Source organism: Chelmon rostratus, chromosome 10 (genome assembly GCF_017976325.1).
Source record: "Chelmon rostratus isolate fCheRos1 chromosome 10, fCheRos1.pri, whole genome shotgun sequence".
NCBI classification, from domain to species: Eukaryota; Metazoa; Chordata; class Actinopteri; order Chaetodontiformes; family Chaetodontidae; genus Chelmon; species Chelmon rostratus.
In genome coordinates this window covers 28706926-28725662 of record NC_055667.1, presented here as the reverse complement: position 1 = coordinate 28725662, position 18737 = coordinate 28706926, and the positions used below count along the sequence as shown (strand labels likewise).

General features: G+C 41.2%; 2 protein-coding genes across 2 annotated transcripts in view; one reads left to right on the top strand and one right to left on the bottom strand.

Moving 5' to 3' along the window:
- Positions 1-18737, bottom strand: part of oprl1 (opiate receptor-like 1) — a 75262-nt gene that overhangs the window by 27105 nt on the left and 29420 nt on the right. Inside the window, exon 2 of the mRNA XM_041945502.1 lies at positions 636-723. Within this exon, the coding sequence (XP_041801436.1) occupies positions 636-723 (88 nt within the window). The remainder of the gene's footprint in view (positions 1-635; positions 724-18737) is intronic.
- On the top strand, positions 15109-18479 carry LOC121612642. The gene is made up of 8 exons (XM_041945670.1): positions 15109-15114; positions 15891-15958; positions 16305-16373; positions 16628-16719; positions 16839-17212; positions 17364-17430; positions 17629-17794; positions 18365-18479. Exons 1-8 carry the CDS (start codon positions 15109-15111, stop codon positions 18477-18479), a joined length of 957 nt encoding a protein of 318 aa, XP_041801604.1.

The window sequence follows — 18737 nt, the reverse complement described above, 5'->3', positions numbered from 1 at the left end:
TATAGCGTTATTTGACATGTGTGGATTAGATTTTAAAGTCTGATCTGGATTAATCGTAAATATTCCACAGGGTGGCGCCACATCACTCTGCTTTGACAGTGCTTTGCTTTTTTTTGTTACTGGCGCACTCACGGGAAGGCAGCGTGCACAAGGTGGCGTGATGCTATTTGCATATCTAATAAGCAGCGCGCAGCTGGGCAGCGCTCCTCCCCATGTAAAAAAGAACGTTTCCCAGCTGCGACTCGGTTCCCATCGTTCATGTTAACGAGCCGTTCAAAAGAACCAGTTCGTTCGTGAACGTCACAACACTACTCTGTGCTGCTCTGGAGGTTCGGTCGATCATGTGACTGCAGCTCGTTAGAATTTATTTTCTTTGTGTTCTAGACTGATTTGCTGGCAGAACGTGACTGCTGCATTTTTTCTTTCATGAGGTTAAATGGAATAAACCATCTGAAAAGTAAAACAGTCAGGCTGTTTTCTAACGCTGTGACATTTGTTTGGTGGAATTTTTGTTTTACTTGAATCTAATCTCAAGGTTGAACAAAATGATGAGTTCAGGAAACAGCGTAAAAAGAGACACTTTGAAGTACTTCAGCGATCTGTTGCACGTGTGTATGCGGTGGATGAAGTCATACCTGGAATGGTAAAGTCGCCAGGAACAAAGAGTCAGCCAGAGCAAGGTTAAAGATGTAGATGTTAGTGGCCGTTTTCATTTTAGTGTATCTGAGGAGAGACGAAGCACAGGAAGCAGAAAAGTTCAGTCACGTGACAAAACCTGAGACAGGCAGCTCGTTTTGGTGGAGGTCACACACACCGACACACCTTAATCAAGTGTCTGCAGCCAATTCAGAATTTAATCCAGAGTCTGTGTGGCTGCAGGTGCATCACACTGTTAGCATGCACAGAGCATCTTTCTGAGGTGCTAACTGAACAATGAGATGTTTTTGTCCAAAGCACCTTGTAGCTGCAGGGTGGGCGACCAAACCCTTAAACCTGGCACGAAATGTTAAACCCAGCCTTATTTATCGACAGGTATGGAGTTCAACTGCAAGATGAGCAGCATCAGCATTTTCTGCTCTGAACAGTCGGTGCAGCCTGCGGGGCTCATGTGGTGACTTCAAACATTTCAAAGGAGAGTTTAAAGTTGTGTCTGAGTCGACGAAACTCGAAATAGGACAACATGAAATGCACATATTTAATAATTCCATGCAAACCGTCATGTCCTTAAATGGTACCCAATAGAGTTTTAACATAAACGTTAGATACTGTGCGTACAATTACTTACATTTGTGTATTTCTTATAAAACATTTGCTTTAAAAAACACACACACTGGCTGTTGCTCTTCTTCTTCTGATTTATTTGCATTGCTACCTGCTAACAGGTAACCTGCTAAATGGATGTGCTCATTAAAACATTCTCCACATCACCACGGTGACTGTGAAACATGACCAAGACTCAAACTTGAGATAACATGTAGTTGACCTCAGAGCCCCACAAGGCTCAGAGAACACCATCGTGAGTTCTGTCATCTTTAGCCTCAGCAGGAGAAGAGCAGGGATGTCATGACCAAAACCATTCCTGGACAGCGTGGTGTCAGGGACGCTGTCTGCCCCCTCTGCTGGGGCACTGTGGTCTGCCTCTTGATCGACCCTTTCCGCTGAGATGAAGGGGTCTTGGCCTCAGCAGCAGCTTTGTTTGGTGGTCCTGTTTCTGTGGTAGACCGGAGGAGGTCTGGATTTATCCGACGGTCCAGTGTCTGGTTTGCCCTCCGGGGGTGCCCTCATCTTTATTTCAGCTTGCTGGCCTGACTCTTTATTTTTTGTATTGATACTTTTTTCTTTGATGTTCACACACACACACACACACACACACACACACACAAACAACTGTGTTTACATCATTTTTGGGGATATTCCATAGACTTCCATTCATTAGCTCGAGGCTTACCCTAATCCTAACATTAACCTAAACCTAAACCTTAACCCAAATCTTCACCCTGAAATTTAACAAGTTACATAATGAGGACTTGAGTTTCGTCCTCATAAGGAAGGCCAGTCCCAAAAATGTGCATTCTTAAATTCAGTAAACCAACACCAGCTTGATTGATTTTTCCTGGAGTGCAACAACAAACGAAACATGATTTATGAAAAGAAAAGAAAAGAAAAAAGACAGAGGTCATATATGGACTTAAAACAGCACTGATAATGTACAAAGCATATAACAAGCTGTTGCCTTGTAAAATAATGAGCAGGTTTAAAAAAAAGGGAACGTAGATATGAGCTCTGAGCAAAACATGTGATTGAGAAAATAAAATCCAGGACTAAAATAACAGATCAATGTGTCTCTGTGAGGGGTGTGAATCTATGGAATGGTCTTGACGATGAGTTGAAAATCAATCTTTGAATTTAAACGCTTGTTTAAATGTAAGATATTTGAAAAATATGAGAAATGTCCATGATGTTATTGATACCATAATGGAATCATTTTTGGGATTTTTTTGGTTAATTGATTTGAATTATTTGATCTGAATAAGCTGATTAGGTAAGAAGGGTGGGCGGAAATAAGCGTCAGCTTCAGCCGATGCCTTTTCAGTTTGGTTATTTGTCATCATAATTGTATTTTCTGGTAAACTGCATATCTTACATGACCTGACTGGTCATCATATATGATTGACCTCTTGGCATAAAGACAGGCTGGTCTCAGATCAGTGAAGTCCGACATCAGAACATGTGATAACAGTCAAGAAGTATTCAGGGTGCGTCTTTGACTTGAAAACACACTGAAGGCTTTTCTTCTGCTGTCCTGGATAAAACTTTAGGAAAACGCATTGCAGTGAAATATTTCCGCCTCCCCCCTCTCCCCCCCCCCCTCCCCTGTTCAGTCAGTTTGGCCTCAGGCGCTCTTCATCCCTTTTTTCTTTCTGTCTCTTCCTCTGCCTCCTTTTTTGCCTCATCTCCAGTTTCTCTCACTCATCTATTCCCTTGCATCTCAACATCTGTGTCTTTCAGCCTTTTATCCTTCATCCCTCTCGTTACCTTCCTGCGACTTTTAGCTCTTCGTATCTTCCCTCCTCTTCACTTGTTATCTGTCTTCACCCCCTCAGCTCTTTCCGATTCCTCCCCGTCCATCTGCATCACATCTGTGGGGCTCAGGAAGCTGAGTATAAAACTATTTCAGTACTTTCAGAACACTTTATGACAAAATTTTAATTTCAGACTCAACAGCTGCACATTGAACACAAGTAATGAGAGTTATAAATAAAGTCAACGAGGTGCTGAAGGACGTCATGTCCAACTGTCAAACACACATTAAACAACAATGACATCACATTTCCTGATCCACTTTCAGACTTCACAGAAGAAAAGTGCCCTGATAGCAGCTTTTCTTCTTGCAGAGCAGGAACACGCTCAGTGTTTCCTCTTTAGCTTTAATTTGATGTCACATGACAGCGGAGAGCTGAGGAGCTGCTGCAGATCGAGGTTCATGTCCACCATGAAGGTTAAATCACACAGACACCTGCCGTCACTGACTGTCCACGTCAGCTTTTCCTTCATCTCTATAAATTATTCCAGACAAACTGACTCTGGAACAGTTTGGCTGGTGCTCGCAGCTCTACAGCAGCAACAGCAGCACAGTTCCTCCTTCTGAAGGAGGTTTCTTTGCTGTTAGCTCGCTCAGCACAAACCCGCCAGTCCAACACTGACTCTGTCAGGATGTGGTCTGTGAGAGCCGCTCCTTCTCTCTGTGGACTGAAGACTTGTAGGCTGAAGTCTTCAGAGGCAGTGGCGTGCACAGACTTTTTGAAGGGCAGGGGCAGAAAGGAGGGAAAGGGCACATATAGCGTGTCCTCGCCACTGAAGAGGGCACTTTAGCACGCGTTTTGGCTCCCAAGAGGGCACTTTAGCACGCGTTTTGGCTCCCAAGAGGACACTTTAGTGCGCGTTTTGGCTCCCAGGTGGCACTTTAGCGCGCGTTTTGGCGTCCAAGAGGGCACTTTAGTGAGCATTTTGGCTCCCAGGTGGCACTTTAGTGCGTGTTTTGGCTCCCAAGAGGCCACTTTGGCACGCGTTTTGGCATCCAAGAGGGCACTTTAGTGCGCGCTTTGGCATCCAAGAGGGCACTTTAGGAAGTGTTTTGCAACAATTGGGCCACGGGGGGGGGGGGGGGCGGTCACCCCCCCTGCATACCACTGTTCAGAGAGAATATTTTAGATCTGTTCAGCTTTCCTCCCTGTACATCAGGGACCGAGTCCACCCAGCCAGACCCTCTGTCTCTGCTGCAGAATACATCTTGTCTTCTCTCTCTGGAGTCTCTTCAGGTCTCTCATCTTCTGAGCTTCTGTCTGTCTTTGTTTGCTCTCGATTCAAACGGCCTCCTGATATTGAGCCTCACTCCCTACACTCCATCGTTCTCTGCTTCTCCCTTCCTTTCTTCCTCACTCTCCGTCTTTCATTGAAACTATAATTGCATTTTCATTTTGAGTTCAAGGCTCCTGGCGGCAGTGGTGAAGAGAAAGAGAAAAATAAGAGGACGAGAGAAGAAAGGACGGAGAGTCGAGCCCACAGCAAAGAGAAGCTACAGACGGCGACATGCGGAGTGAAGATTTATTCTAACAGAGAGATATTCTGCCCTGTTTCACTACGAGGGCAGCTCCGCAGAACAAACACCATGCGAGAAGGTACGTCACTATGAGACGATATCGGAACGTCTTGTTTGCTTTACCTGTAAAGGAAAAAGGCACAGACAGTAAGACAAAGAAGTCTCCAAATACAAAGGAAGACAAATGAGTCATTCATGCACGTAAAGAAGAAGAATAAAGCAGAAAAAGAAAGAAACGAATCAATACAGCGTGTCAATATGTTTGTTCCAGGAAACAGGAGAACATATTTTTGATGCTGTGGCTTGATTGATTATGTGTTCACAGGAAGTGAACACAGGAAGTGAACACGTTATCCTGCACACATGCTAACTGTTGCATGTTCTGTTGTGTCTCGTCGTGTCTGTTAAGCTGTTCGTCTTGCACTTCCTGTTTTATTGTGAAACCCGAACTCTCCTCTCGTTTCAGACCCTGACTTCCTGGTGTGTTTTCCCGCCTGCTGTTGCCATCGTCTCATTGTCATCGTCATTGAGAGCTTTTGTTTTGTTTTGCCTTTAGAGAACTAAAAACCTTAGTGTCCTTATTTAGTATTTTTGAGCCTTTTGTTCCACCTTTTTGTAATTATCACTTTTGTTATTAAAACCGGCCTGAAGCCTTCTACCCCCATACTGTCTGTGTCCTGCACTTTGAGTCCTGACTCTCGAGCCTGGGAAATCGTGTCATGTTCTTGTGCCAAAACAAACACGGCGACATCGGCAGTTTGTTCATACGCTGCTGTTTGTGCTGAAAAAAACAAAAATGGAGGAAAGAAGTGCAGAAAGTGGGTGAGACCCTGGACGGAGACGTGTTGGAAAGGTGCTGGTGAAGCTGGTTATTTACACATATGATTCCTTCATTTCACACACTTCAACACCAGCCGACCCTGACCGGAACACACCTGGTCCAGCTTGGCCCAATTGTCATCACAGCCAAACCCGATGAGGATGGTCCGTTGAAAGTCAGGTAAAAAGATCAGACAGTAGTTCAGATTCTTCTGTTGTAACATTTCGTTTGGTGTTTGGGAATAATGGGAAAGCTAGTTTGAAAAAAAAAATGCAACTAATGAATTATCAATTTATCTGTTTTTTGCAGTTGACTGGTTAGTTAAGACGGTACGAAGAGACGAGTGAATATTTGCTATTTTTGTTTTATGAATGACTTTTACGTCGACTTTCATATTATTTCATGTGCCCGCTGTACATTGGGTGAATGTTACCGCTTGATGTAATCATTTCTCGTGTCCATCCTTACTGAAAGGACTTGTAACGTGAGTCTGTCTTTTCATCAGTGATCACAGATGTTGGGATTCAGCGGTGCACCTGACACGGGATCAGTTAACTGTTAGGGTGTGACAGGACATGAACAGAAGTCCACCACCCCAAACTCCACATCCTAAACTTCTGCCTGTCTACATTAAGTCAAAAACACCCCCACTTTTACAACCAGATGATTTCATACCCCCCACTGTTTCCTGAGGTTATATATTGCAGTGTCCCTCTGGATCCAGGAAACGGACGGAGAGTTGGTCTCACCTGCTTTTTATCGCAGGATAAACGGTTACTGTCGGTCGACCACGCCGAGCAAACAACCATTAAACAAGCTGTTTCTCCAAAAACACACAGGCACACTTCCTCACTCTCGCCCCGCCCCCTCCTCCTCATCCAACCACACGCACGCATCCGTACCGGAGGCGTTCACTGACGGTAGGAAACGGGAACACTAAACAGCGATAACGTTGCGGGGTCGTTACGGGGCAGGTTTTCATTCTTCTTATTTATTGTGTTTCTGTCAAAGGTTTTTAGTTTGTGAAGCACTTTGTGTTGCATTTTTAATCGTATTTAAGGTGCTATATAAATAAAGATTGAGTTAGATGTTGACAGAAAACTGAAAACTTAAATCCTGCTCCCAAACCACCATCACCTCAGTGGTATTGTTTCATATGATTGACATGTTTTGGAGTTGTTTCTGAAAGAGGTTTTGTTCTTCTTGGAATAAATGTTTCATTGAGGAAAAACACATTTTTGTTATTATTTTCGGCCATATATTACTTTTTTAATATAAAAATTTAAACATTAATGGATAATTGTTGGTTAATTTTCCCAATGATAGATTCAGAAAATTTTGCTCATGTGCCACAACCTAGAACACCCCCACATTTTAAATGGCTGTGACGCCCCTGGTCAAAAGTATTTCCTGCACTGGCACTGAACGCCAGCACTGGATCTAAACCAGGACCTGTGGAAACATCCAGTAGGAATATCATGGATATCCAAAGGCTGGTAGCTGCAGATGTGCGAGGCTCCTATTTGTTTTGGCACCTGGATTCAGGTTTTTATCACTATAATAAAAAAAAATATTGATCTGCAAGCTGTTCAGTCCTCACAGTTCATTTGCTTGCTCTGCTAAAGTGTTATTAACATCGTAATATTTAATATAATGGTTTGGTACCCTGTACCTGTAGATATGATGCTGATCTCATGTGCTTTGCATTGTTCTGCAAGAACTTAAGCACTGAAAAACTGCCAGTCATTATCCATGCTATCCATGCAGCAAGTTCCCTCCAAAACTCTGATGGCAAAGTTCATTAGAGCCGTTCAAAGTTACAGTGGCAAAAGATTCAGCTGAAAGTTCATCAAAACAGATGAAAAAGTACAAAAATGCTCCATCATAAAATCGGTGGAAGCTAACACGAAGTGGCAAAAACTTTATGGTCTTGAAATGACTCTTTAGCTCGTATCAGTTCACCATTTTTGATGATATTCATAGATATTTGATGAGTTCACTGCTGTCTACAAGGTGTGGTCACACCTGGAACTGGTTTTCATTGGTCCAAAGCAAAATGCAAACACTAACATTCCACTGCATTTGGTTTAACTGAACACTTCTTCATATATGGAAGCCAGCTGATGTGATTTTATCAACCTTTCAAGGAGTATAGAACAGTGCTTCCATAGAACATAGAACATAGAACAGCTAACAATAAAAACAAAGAATGATAGCTAAAAGTTAAATTACAGGATAATAAACACACTGAGTTAATAAACCCATAAGAGAGAGGAATCTCATTGTCAGGCAAATTGTGTCCTTCTCTGGTGCCATCTAAGACAGATAACACCACTCAGCCAAACAAACTGAGCAAGAGGAACACACTCAGTTCACTAATTCTGTTTCCAACATAACGGACGTGAATCTTCTTATCCTGCAGCTCTCGTGAACAGTATCAACCAGCAACAAAGACATGAATATTAAAAACCTGAGGAATGACCCACACATTTGCTCCTTGTGTGAGTCAAAACAGGACTCAGACGCAGAGATTTATCAGGATGCAGGTTTATTTAAATACTTAATCCAATGACCTCAAGACAGAGTGACAAATGAATCAGGTTTGAAATGATCCTACAGGTAATCCAACTCTCCGAAGGGAGAGGGCATAAGAAAAATCACTGTGGAGTAAAACTGTGGAGTAAACAAAATACCACTGCAGAGGGAGGAAAAACTCGAAGGCTATCCAAACGAAAACACTCCGACAGGAGGGAAACCAGACTAGGAGAAAAAAAAAATAAAAAATTACAAAATAAAATTCACTCCTAAAAAGCGGAGGATAAGATGCGAAATTAACTTTAACTGACAAACAAAAATCAGTCTTAAGGAGGAAAACAATTCGGCTATGAACAAAACAATGATCAAAAGGCAAAAACTAGATAATTAAACTTACAAACAAAAAAACACTCGTTTTGAGGAACAATGGCTTACATGCAGTCGACTCTGTGGACGAGGTTCAAAGACAAAGACACTCCTGCACAAGACAAGGGAGACGCAGACTATTTAACACATGGAGGGTGATGGGGAACAGGTGGAGACAACAGGTGATCAGGGCGGACACACCGGTAAAACATGAGGAAGGGGAAGTGCTCTGAAACGAGAGGAGAGTTAGTCTTTCAAAATAAAACAAGAAATGACAAGACAAAAACCCAAGACGAGAGGAACCTCACCACGGTGTGACGATGATCTTCAGAGTAATAAATGCAACATGCAACTATGAACATTTCAGGAAACACATTTGTCGACAATAATGAAGTGTGCTGAATTCAGTGGTGCAGGGCTGTCGGGTCGGATACCAGTAATCTTATTAAATCATGTTCGGGACTGTTACAATACTGCACAAGACCTGAATTCTGGATCATCCGTGCCTTGTGAATATCTGTAAAGCATCAGCACACCTACATTTAAAGGGGCTTTGTCGAGTTTTCTTTTAAACAAAGAAAAGTTCTATTTACATTCATTAAATCTCATTTTTAATTTTTAATCAAATTTGATTTTAATTTAATTGGGTGTCTCCTTGAGGTCCAATAATTGGTTAATGATAACAGGTTACAGTAACATTTTCAGCTTAAACTCGATGATAAAAACTGCAGAATGGGACATTACCATGGGCCATGTGACTTTTCTTTGCAGATGATGCTGCCCTTTTGACTTCATGGAGGCAGTGCTATCAGAGGCTCATTTTCCATCCTCACTTTCCTCGATCACACTGTTCCTCTTCCTTTCTTCATCTCTTTCCATGTGCATCTCTGACAGACTCTTCTTTCTCTCCATTTTTCATTCTGCTTCTTCTCACCATTAACGGAGGGAGGAGGAAGTAGGATGAAAGACTCTTTCATCCGCCACGCAGTTCTGGTTCAAATATTAATAATCACTCTGAATTATTCACCAACTGCCAGTCTGCACTGTGTGCACAGGAATCATTTCATTGGACAGAGCACCTGGGTAGCAGTGTAAAAATTCCAACAAAGTACAAAATTAAAGTAATTACCCATGCCAATAAATGCTTGGTTTTTTTTTCAGAACAGTGACAATCAAGTTTATGAAATATTCCTTTTTTACTATTCAAAACACCTGTGGTCCAACAGTTTACTGAGATGCATTTTACATTTTCATTTGACTTAAAGAACTTAAGTAGAAATTTTTACCTATATGCTGCAGGTGGAAACACATCATTGGTTTTACGCCCTGACTGTCATTTACATTTTCTAATTCTTCTTTGAAATATAAGCTACATGACACCAAGTGTGATATACCCTTATGTGCCAGACTAAAGCCATACATTCAAATGTATATAACATCACAATTTTACAGTTTGTTTAAATTTTACAGACTGTTAAACACGAACGCAAAAAGAAGAGTCACTAGATGCAGAAAGGTAGCAGCTTAATTTTTCTCACCTGGTGAAAGCCACCAGTCCTGCTTTAAGGAAAGTGGCCTTGGAGGCAACCTGAATCCTGATATTCAATTTTAGTGTAATAAATAAAATAAAAAAATAACAGAAAAGAAAATATTCTTAGACCTATTTTTCTAATTCAACAGATATATATATATATACACAAACATATAAAACTCCTAAATTCAAGTTTCTCTCTTTCACCAAACCAAATGACTAAAGTCATTTGTCACATTGTTAAATACACATTGAAACTCGACAGAAACAGAACAAAAGTAACGACAACAGTCTCTGTTCCAACCATCACCCGCTCTGGTTTGGCTAAAATAAACCCAGATATTCTTGCTCTACAAGAGTTTCCACGCTGCCTCTCTGCCGTTGCTAGACTCTTTGCTACCTGATGAACCAGGTGCTGAGCAGCGGCTCGCACTTGTTTTTGGGGGCAGACCATTAAGAGCAAAAAATCCACCCCCAAAGAAGAAAAACAGTCAGTGATTGGCTGAGGGCATCACTCATTGGATTACTGATATACTTGTCCAATTGCTCAACCCTACCTGCTCCCGGTGGCACCTGGTGTTCATTTACCTGCTATAACATGAAAAAATTATATTATATTACATTGACGTGACTTTGTTGTCATATTCTGGACTGTGATTTAAGGTCCACTGCTTTTGTAATAGTTGCAGTATTGCAAATATGCAGTAATGCACATAAAAGGTTGAGAGCTTAGCTTATAAAGCCGTCCTGCTATTGATCACACCAGTTTTTGTTGATGACCCACCAGAAGTGTTTCAGAAGCGGAGCATTTTGCCTGTATTTTGTTGATTTGGTCATTTTTCCCATTGCTTTATTGGTTTTAGGGTCTTTCTTATGTACACTCACCTGTATCAGGTGGAGGTGGGATCAGCAGGGAACTACAGTTGAATGATGCATTGTGAGGCTGGAATGGTGCCCGTTAGGAAAGCGAATAAAAAACTGTTTCATTTTTGCAGCTAATTTCATACTAGAACTATAAAATTAAACGAAACAAAGAAAACAAATTAATTTCCTAATTATGGAAAAAGGTTTCACAATTCATGCAGCTCGTTGACACAGAAAAAAGCCAGATCAGTGTGTGTTTGAATGGAAAACGGCGGCCTGTGTGTCACAGTGGGTTAGTTGTCCCTGATTGGTTCATTTTGTCAGGTGGCAAAAACTGCAGTTGATTATGTGATGAGCCACAATAGTTGCTTGTTGCATTTTTTTAAAATCATTTTCTTGCTTTTTTTCTGTTTTCTAACATAAAACAAATATCTTTAGATGATTTTTACTGTTGATCAAACGAGACGAGTTGCAGATGTTCATTTAATTTCCACTTTCCAACTCCTACATGGTCTAACTGCCATTCATTCCCATTCCATTCATCCCACTCGGTGCCGTCCCACAGGTCACACTGGTAATGGAGAGGCAGACTGGTGCGCACACACTCACACACAGAATCAAAGCCCACTTTATTAAGCCAATCAGAATTCAATCCAGAGAAAAGAGGCTGGAGTAGCGCTGATGAGCACATGAGTGGACACTGCAAACACACCAGCCTCTGAGAGCGCAATTACTCTAACTCCAACGCCACCCGTCAGAGGCGTGCACACCACGACAAATATCGCACACCACGAACGACTAACGCCAGGAGGATCCACCTTCAGGGTTATCAGCAACTGAATTCATTATTTCAATGCCTTTCTAGGTTAGAGTATTTATTTTATTAGTATTACAAAAACCTGAAATACTGCAGGCAAAAGAAGCGAATGCAAAGAGTCATGGGAAAGTTTGTAGAGATGGGATTTATGGCTCTTTGAGGGGAGCCGGATCTCGGTGAGCCATTCCTTTCAAAGAGCTGTTCAAAAAACTGGCTCATTTTTTTATTCATTAAGTTTTAAGAAGGCAGTCTGGAATTAACTCGTTTTATCTTGGAAATAACCACTGGGAGGAATGAATTTAGATATCCCACCAATATGAGTTTGAATTATTCTGAAATGTTGATTATAACGTTATTTGACATAACAGATAGTCAGATCATTAATCAGTAGATCAATCTGACAATTACAACTGATCAGTTAACTGTTTGGTTTACAGAATATTGGAAAACTGTGAAAAAGTTCCTTTTTTTTCGTATATTCTGACAAAAGGCAGAGAGACTTTTACTATACAGAGAAGCACAGTTTGTTTTCCTTTATAAATACTTAAATCAGATCAAAATTGTGGTTGATATATTTTTTTGTTGATTTACTTACTAATATATTGTTCCGGGACAAACTCACCAAACAAATTTCTATCCAAACATAGAAAAGATTTTATCTAAATTCCCTGAAGTTACCAAGTCGTCCAGACTAAACAACAGAATATGGAGAGCATTTTCTCATCTGACGCCCTGAAGTTTGACAGCTTGTCAAATGACCCTTAAAGATTCACACCTTCTGTCTTCTACCTCAGTTGTTGAGGTTTGTTGTGGTTCGGTTGTGTGGAAGGCAAAAAAAAAAAATAAAATAAAATCAATCTTCTGGTAATTGTCCATAGTGCAGTTTAACCTCCTGCTGATTTCCTCTGATTTTCTGTCTTTCAGAAATGAAATACCAACATCACAACTGGTGAAGATAATAAACTGTCAGCGGGAGGGACTTTTTTTCTGGTACGTTCTTAAAAACAGCGACTGAAAGTAATTTCCCCTGATGCTGTTCGCTAACGCTGTGAAAGAAATGGGAGAGGAGGGAGGAAGGAGACTCATTGTGTCTTCAAAGATGTCCTCCAGCGAAATAACCCAGGTGTTTTACAAAGACCCCCCCCCCCCCCCCCCCCCCAAAAAAAAAGCTTTCTTTTCATTCCTGAGCACTGGTACGATCTCAGGTTGTGATTGAAACGTTACAAAAGTACATCAGTGTGAATCAGGCCATGGAGAAAAGTAGGACACTGGAAACTGAATGCTCACAAATAGTACACACTGTGCATACAAGCAATGGATATGCAGATTATTATGGTATATAAAGTGCTGTTCATAAACTTCATCATGAGCAAACACTGCTTCCACCCACGTCAGGGAAAGCCTGATTATTTCCCTTCTAAAAGGAAAATACACAGCTTTTCAACACTATAAATTTATTACCAAGAAGCATTGTTACTACAAACAAATCATCTACCAAATATAAATTTCCTCACTTTTGTTCATTTGCGAACAAGTTTTCCAGGTCAAACCTGATCATTAGTCTGTGTTTTTGCTAAATGCAGGCAGGTACATCTGTGTAGCCAAGGAATGACCGTGGACCACCAGTTCATACTTTAAAAAGAAAGTAAACTCGAAGGTTAAACTCGAAACATACTGCCAAACATAACGACATTTATAGTTTAATATCTTTTAAGGAAACATTGAACATTTTGGGAATTAAACTCCACCTTCTGTTGTCTTGATGGCAGTTAAAAAGAAGACTGACACCACTCTCATGTCTCAACCTGTTCTCATTCCCAGAGCCTTCGCTGTCTCACACCTTTACCCTCAGCAGGCTTTCAGCTAACTGCTAACTGCTAACTGCAACTGCTAACGGCCGTCCAACACCTCCTCATCCCAGCAATGCACAAACCTTCTATCCCTGCCAGAAAACCTTTAATGTGGTGAAATGGTCCTAGTTTGGTTTGCTTCAGGCACCAAAACTGCTTGGTTAGGTTTAGGGGAAGATCACGCTCATGACATAAGATAAAATAAGATAAGATAAAAATAAGATAAGATAGACTTTAATCTCAGGTAATAGCGGTTAGAAAAAAAACAAATAGAGAAAAACAAAATAAAAGCTGAATATAAATATGTACATTTAAACAAACTACTATATAAAAGAAAATATGTAAAAAAAATAATATATATATATATATATTGCCTCAAAGAACTATCAGAAAAGTTGCTGTAAAAATATACTACCACACAGTAAAATACCAGTATGTACTGATAGGCAGAGTACTCAATGAGAGGGAATAAATAAATACACAATAAGAAATACTTATTGCAAGGCAATACGTACACTGTTAAAAATTACCAGCATTTCACAATAATTAACAGTATTATTTTACAGTAACTTGTTGTAATCAAGTTCCCCTGTAATATCCCAATGAATACCTGTAAAAACTACAGTATTCTTGGATTTCACAGCATTTACCTGTTATTTTACAGTAAAATCCTGCAATCAAAAAACCCCTGTTACATCACAGCAAGGTCTGTAATATCACAGCAACACATTAAAAAAATGCAAGAATTTCACAGCATTCAATAGTATTAATACAGTGAAATATTGTAGTCAAATATTCCTTGGAAAGTCACATGACGTAACTGAACTGTAAAGCTAGATAGATAGACAGACAGACAGACAGACCCTGACCCTGGCCCTGCCTGCACACTCATCACGTTTCACAGTTGCTGGAAATATGAAGCACACTCCTCAGCAGAAATACCAAGTTAGCAGGAGAATAAGTTGATCAGGGTACATATGGCTCATGTAACTGAAGTATCTGTACTCCCTGCACGGAGCATTGAGCGAGCAAGTTTCTGGAGGCGTGGCTTTGGATGGAGCACTGACGGGAGGAGGGGGTGGAGCTCAGCGGAGGCGCCGCTTTCCCTTTGACTTCCGAGCTGAATGGAGGAGGTGAGCTGCATGCCTAACGTCCGTTTGCAATGCACCCAAGTTGTTTTAAATGATAATAATATTTATTTTTAAATGAACGTCTATCGCATGACACCGTTCATATTTTGTTAGCAAGTGCCCGAAACTGTCGGAAGTTCTCTCACGTCCTACTGTATTTGAACGTAAATGGCGAACGGTAGCAGTAGCAACTTTTAGCTAACCAGCCAACGTTAGCTTGCTAAAGCGTCTGCCTGTGTGGTCTGGTATAGGCAAGCTAACGCTAGCTAGCTAACGTTAGAGTTTGCTGTTTACCACAGCCTAGATAGATAGATAGTTAGATAGTTAGATAGATAGATAGTTAGATAGATAGTTAGTTAGTTAGATAGATAGATAGATAGATAGATAGACAGACTTTATTTATCCCAAGCTGCAAAATTGCAGAAAAAACACAACGCGAGCTGGTGCTACAGGCTGCTACTGGGACGGCGCCAAAAGCGGGGTCAAGATCAGACAAACATGAGGCAGCCGCTCTAATTATTTGAATTTGAATACCTAAATACTGTACATTATGCTTTTACTGAACTGTTTTTAAGTGTTCGTATATCATACGATTATGAAGGTACATGACTCAGCATTTGATCAGATATACAGTAGTTAGGTGAATCATCATATATTATATCAATGGTGAAAGTTTTGCATGGTGGTCAACATGTATGCATTTTTTTAGTCAGTTAATTAGAGGTCGGCGGCATAGTCTACTCTATCACGTCTATGTCCAGAGCGGTAAATGAGAGCAACATAATTCTTTTTTTAATGAAAGCAGGACACGTAAACCTTTACATCGATCCTATTGTTGTGTTTGTGGTAGTCAGGCCAGTCTATGTCCAATAGGGATCCGTGTGCCCTTCCATGACTGGCAAATCCAGTGGGGAAGCTGTGAGCAGTCACATGATCAGTCAAAAAAGATGTAAAATACTTGATTGTTCCTCACAGGGTTGAGGATTTATAAGAATTCATACACAAAGAGACCAGGCAAGAGGAAAATAGAACATTCCATAGACCATTAACATGTCCAAAAATGTCCATTAAGCCCCCCCCCCCCCCCTTTTTTTTAACAAACCAGCAAATATGTACAGATTTCATGTTTTCACAATATTCTCATGATCATAATCTGCATTCAAACTGAAATTCGTATTGTCGGTTGCCTTTGTGTAATTTTTCCTTTTTCTTTTCTTTCTAGGTCATCAGAGGACGAGGCTAACCATCCCATCAGTGTCAGGCTAAGAGTGAGGAGAAATAGTTTGGGTAGGTGATTAGGCAAAAGGCACCAAAATGTTTCTCTGTAAAATGGTTGGATGTGAGCATGTGTCTGAGAATGTGTATAACTTTGTTCAGCACACAAAGCTGCATAGTAATGCCCCTAATTATCACTACCAGTGTGGGGTACCTGACTGCCCACGGAGGTACAGAAAACACACAGGACTGCAAATTCATATGTATAGGCTGCATAGGTCCTACCTGCAAGCTGCTGAGCCTATACTGCCTGACATATCAGCTCCACCACCTGACACATCCTTGAAATGTGTGCTTGAGGCTTGTGCATTTAAATGTGACATGTTGGCCTCTCTTATTAAGCATTTGAAGACGCACATAAGGGGAGGAATGGAAACTAGATGTCCATTTAGAGGTTGTGATTGCAGGTTCACACACGTATTATATTGTTGGAGACGGATGTCACTCTCTTCAGCAACAAGTAAAAACAAGAGTGGAGTACAAAAATAGGAATAATACTCTTGCTCGATGCCGCAGAGAAGGAAGACCGCGCAGGGAAATGGCAGGAGAGGCCAGACTGGCAAGAGGTCCTGTTGACCAATACGGGTATGTAACAATATACGGGTAAAATCATAAGTATTGTATAAGACCATGAATAACCCTGAAACAGGACAAAATGTACTTTTCTCTTGACTACTTTATTGACACTTTAACGTGGACCCTTTTCACGTCAAGCGTGTTGCGGTGTCAATACTGTAGTAAACACAGATGTAGACCCTTCAGCCATGAGATGACCTGCTCCAACTTCTGAGCTATAACCTCCCCCAATAGTATTGTTACCCTGTGATGCCTACCCCTAGGTGTGTGAGGTGGGGCCCAGCAGATTTGCCAGTGGGGGAGACCGAGGCAACGTTGGAGAATATGAAGAGGGATCTGCTCAACATCTACTCAGGCATGCAATCTACTGTCTTTATTATTATTATTTTTTAATTTTGTGCAATGCAAATTTGGGTGACTTTAGTCAGTTGTTACTTGGGTACTAACAATACATTTGTATGTCTGTGTACACAGAGGAAGGAATGAGTGGGGCAGAGAGAGCAGAACCAATAATGAGGAAGACATACGTCATCCTGCGGAAATACCTTAACAAAGTGCCTGCCCCAGCAATGTCCGAGATCAAACTGGAGTGGCCCTTTCTCTTCTCTCAGAAATGCCTATTCTCACACTTTAGCCTCCTGACAGACATCGACATCCTTCCAAAACTGCAGGAGGCAATCAGTCGACGAGGACAGACCATCCTGGATTACTGTGCAACGCTGGACAACCCCAGAATCTGTGATGTTCTGGCCTGCTATGAGCCAGACTCTGACAAGGCCGCCTGCATCCTGCTGCTCCTAATGTCATACTTCAGAGAGCCGAAGGAGAGTTTGATGCTTGAAGTTGATGTAAGATTTTTTTATTCAAATATTTAAAATGCAAAATGAGTGATTACATTGTACACCATTTATTACCTTGATACCTGATTTATCTCTGACCAATGAACAATATTTATCCTTGAATGTTAAATCTATGCTATTGTGTGTTACTGTGTTACAGCCATGTGCCACTGCTGTGGACGTTAATACTGCAGAACTCCCCAGCACCCCCTGCTTGATCGTTCAAGGTATTGTTACTTGGATTTTGTATCAAAATTTCACACTCAGTTTTGTTTTGTTTTTTTAATACTAGGAATCTACATGACCACAAATAATAATAATAATAATAATAATAATAATAATTACATTTGCATGGCACACTACTATATATCTGAAACGGATCTCAAAGTGCTCATAACACATGATGTGGTATCTGTTCATTTCAGGTGACATGATGAAGCCCTCTGGGTGGCTTATATCCATTGAGGGACATGTTGTGATGGGCCCACACCCTTTGTTTGTACATGGAGTAGCAGCTTTCTTCAGCAGCTATTACGTCTTCAACCTTGAGTATCCTGCCGCTGGATCGTCAACGCTGGAGTTCATTCAAAGGTCAGACCCTTTATTGAAAAAGATGTGTTTGTCATACTTCCAACAGGGTTGGGTTTAATTTACCAGCTGGCCAATTGCATGAAGACACGTTTGAACGAGATGCTGCTCTCAATGGGTTATCCTAAATAAATTGATATTGAAATAGAGTGGCAGCGCATATTGCTACAGCCCCTTACAGTAGAGAAACAACAGAGGATGCCCAGACCACTTTGCCTAATGCCCGGGCCACGCAGCAGAAAAAAACGGCGAGATGACACATTGCGCTGCTCATGCCGGCTGTGTGGATACTCTAACCTGTTAGTATGGACTCCGAAATGAAAACCATGCCGTAACGCCAAGCTCACGCTCTGCTCAGGCGTGCTGTGTGGCCCGGGCCTAAGGCAAACCTAACCTGAGGCACCCTGGCTAAAGATGGCTAAAAATAATTTTATGATAAGAGGAAGATCCGACAAGTTTGGGTTATAGATCTATTAGGGTGTAATATGGGAAAAGGCACAGTTGAACACCTTGATAAATGTTGCCTGCAATACATAAGTATTTAAAACTGAAACTATCTTTGCTTATTAACAGGTGCTTCTTGGGCATCAATCCCGAAAGAGGCTCAAAGACCAAGAAGCGCACAACAATGAACCCTCATGTGAGCACCCTTTTGAGGAAGCTCATTGACTTTGAGTGGGCATCATAGTTGTTTTTTTTTTTGCTGCAGGAGTTGTCAGGCTCAGTTTTAAATATTTCTTTTTGTATTTTTTTGGAGACAACACTACAAGATTTTTGTAGTGTTGCAACGCTGTTGCGTGGGTTATAGAATGTTTGAGACTGAGAGGAGCACATCACCCCTTTGCGACATCCCTTCATCGCTCTCTCTCTTACTCTCTTACCTTGCCAGGTAGGCCTCATTCCCATTCTCGTACTGTTATTGTGACACAGCTGGGTAGTCCGGACA

Coding starts and splice junctions, on each gene's coding strand:
- LOC121612642 (XM_041945670.1), top strand. Junction 16,374..16,627: donor GGTCCTGTTGACCAATACGG/GTATGTAACAAT, acceptor GCCTACCCCTAG/GTGTGTGAGGTGGGGCCCAG. Junction 17,795..18,364: donor ACGCTGGAGTTCATTCAAAG/GTCAGACCCTTT, acceptor GCTTATTAACAG/GTGCTTCTTGGGCATCAATC.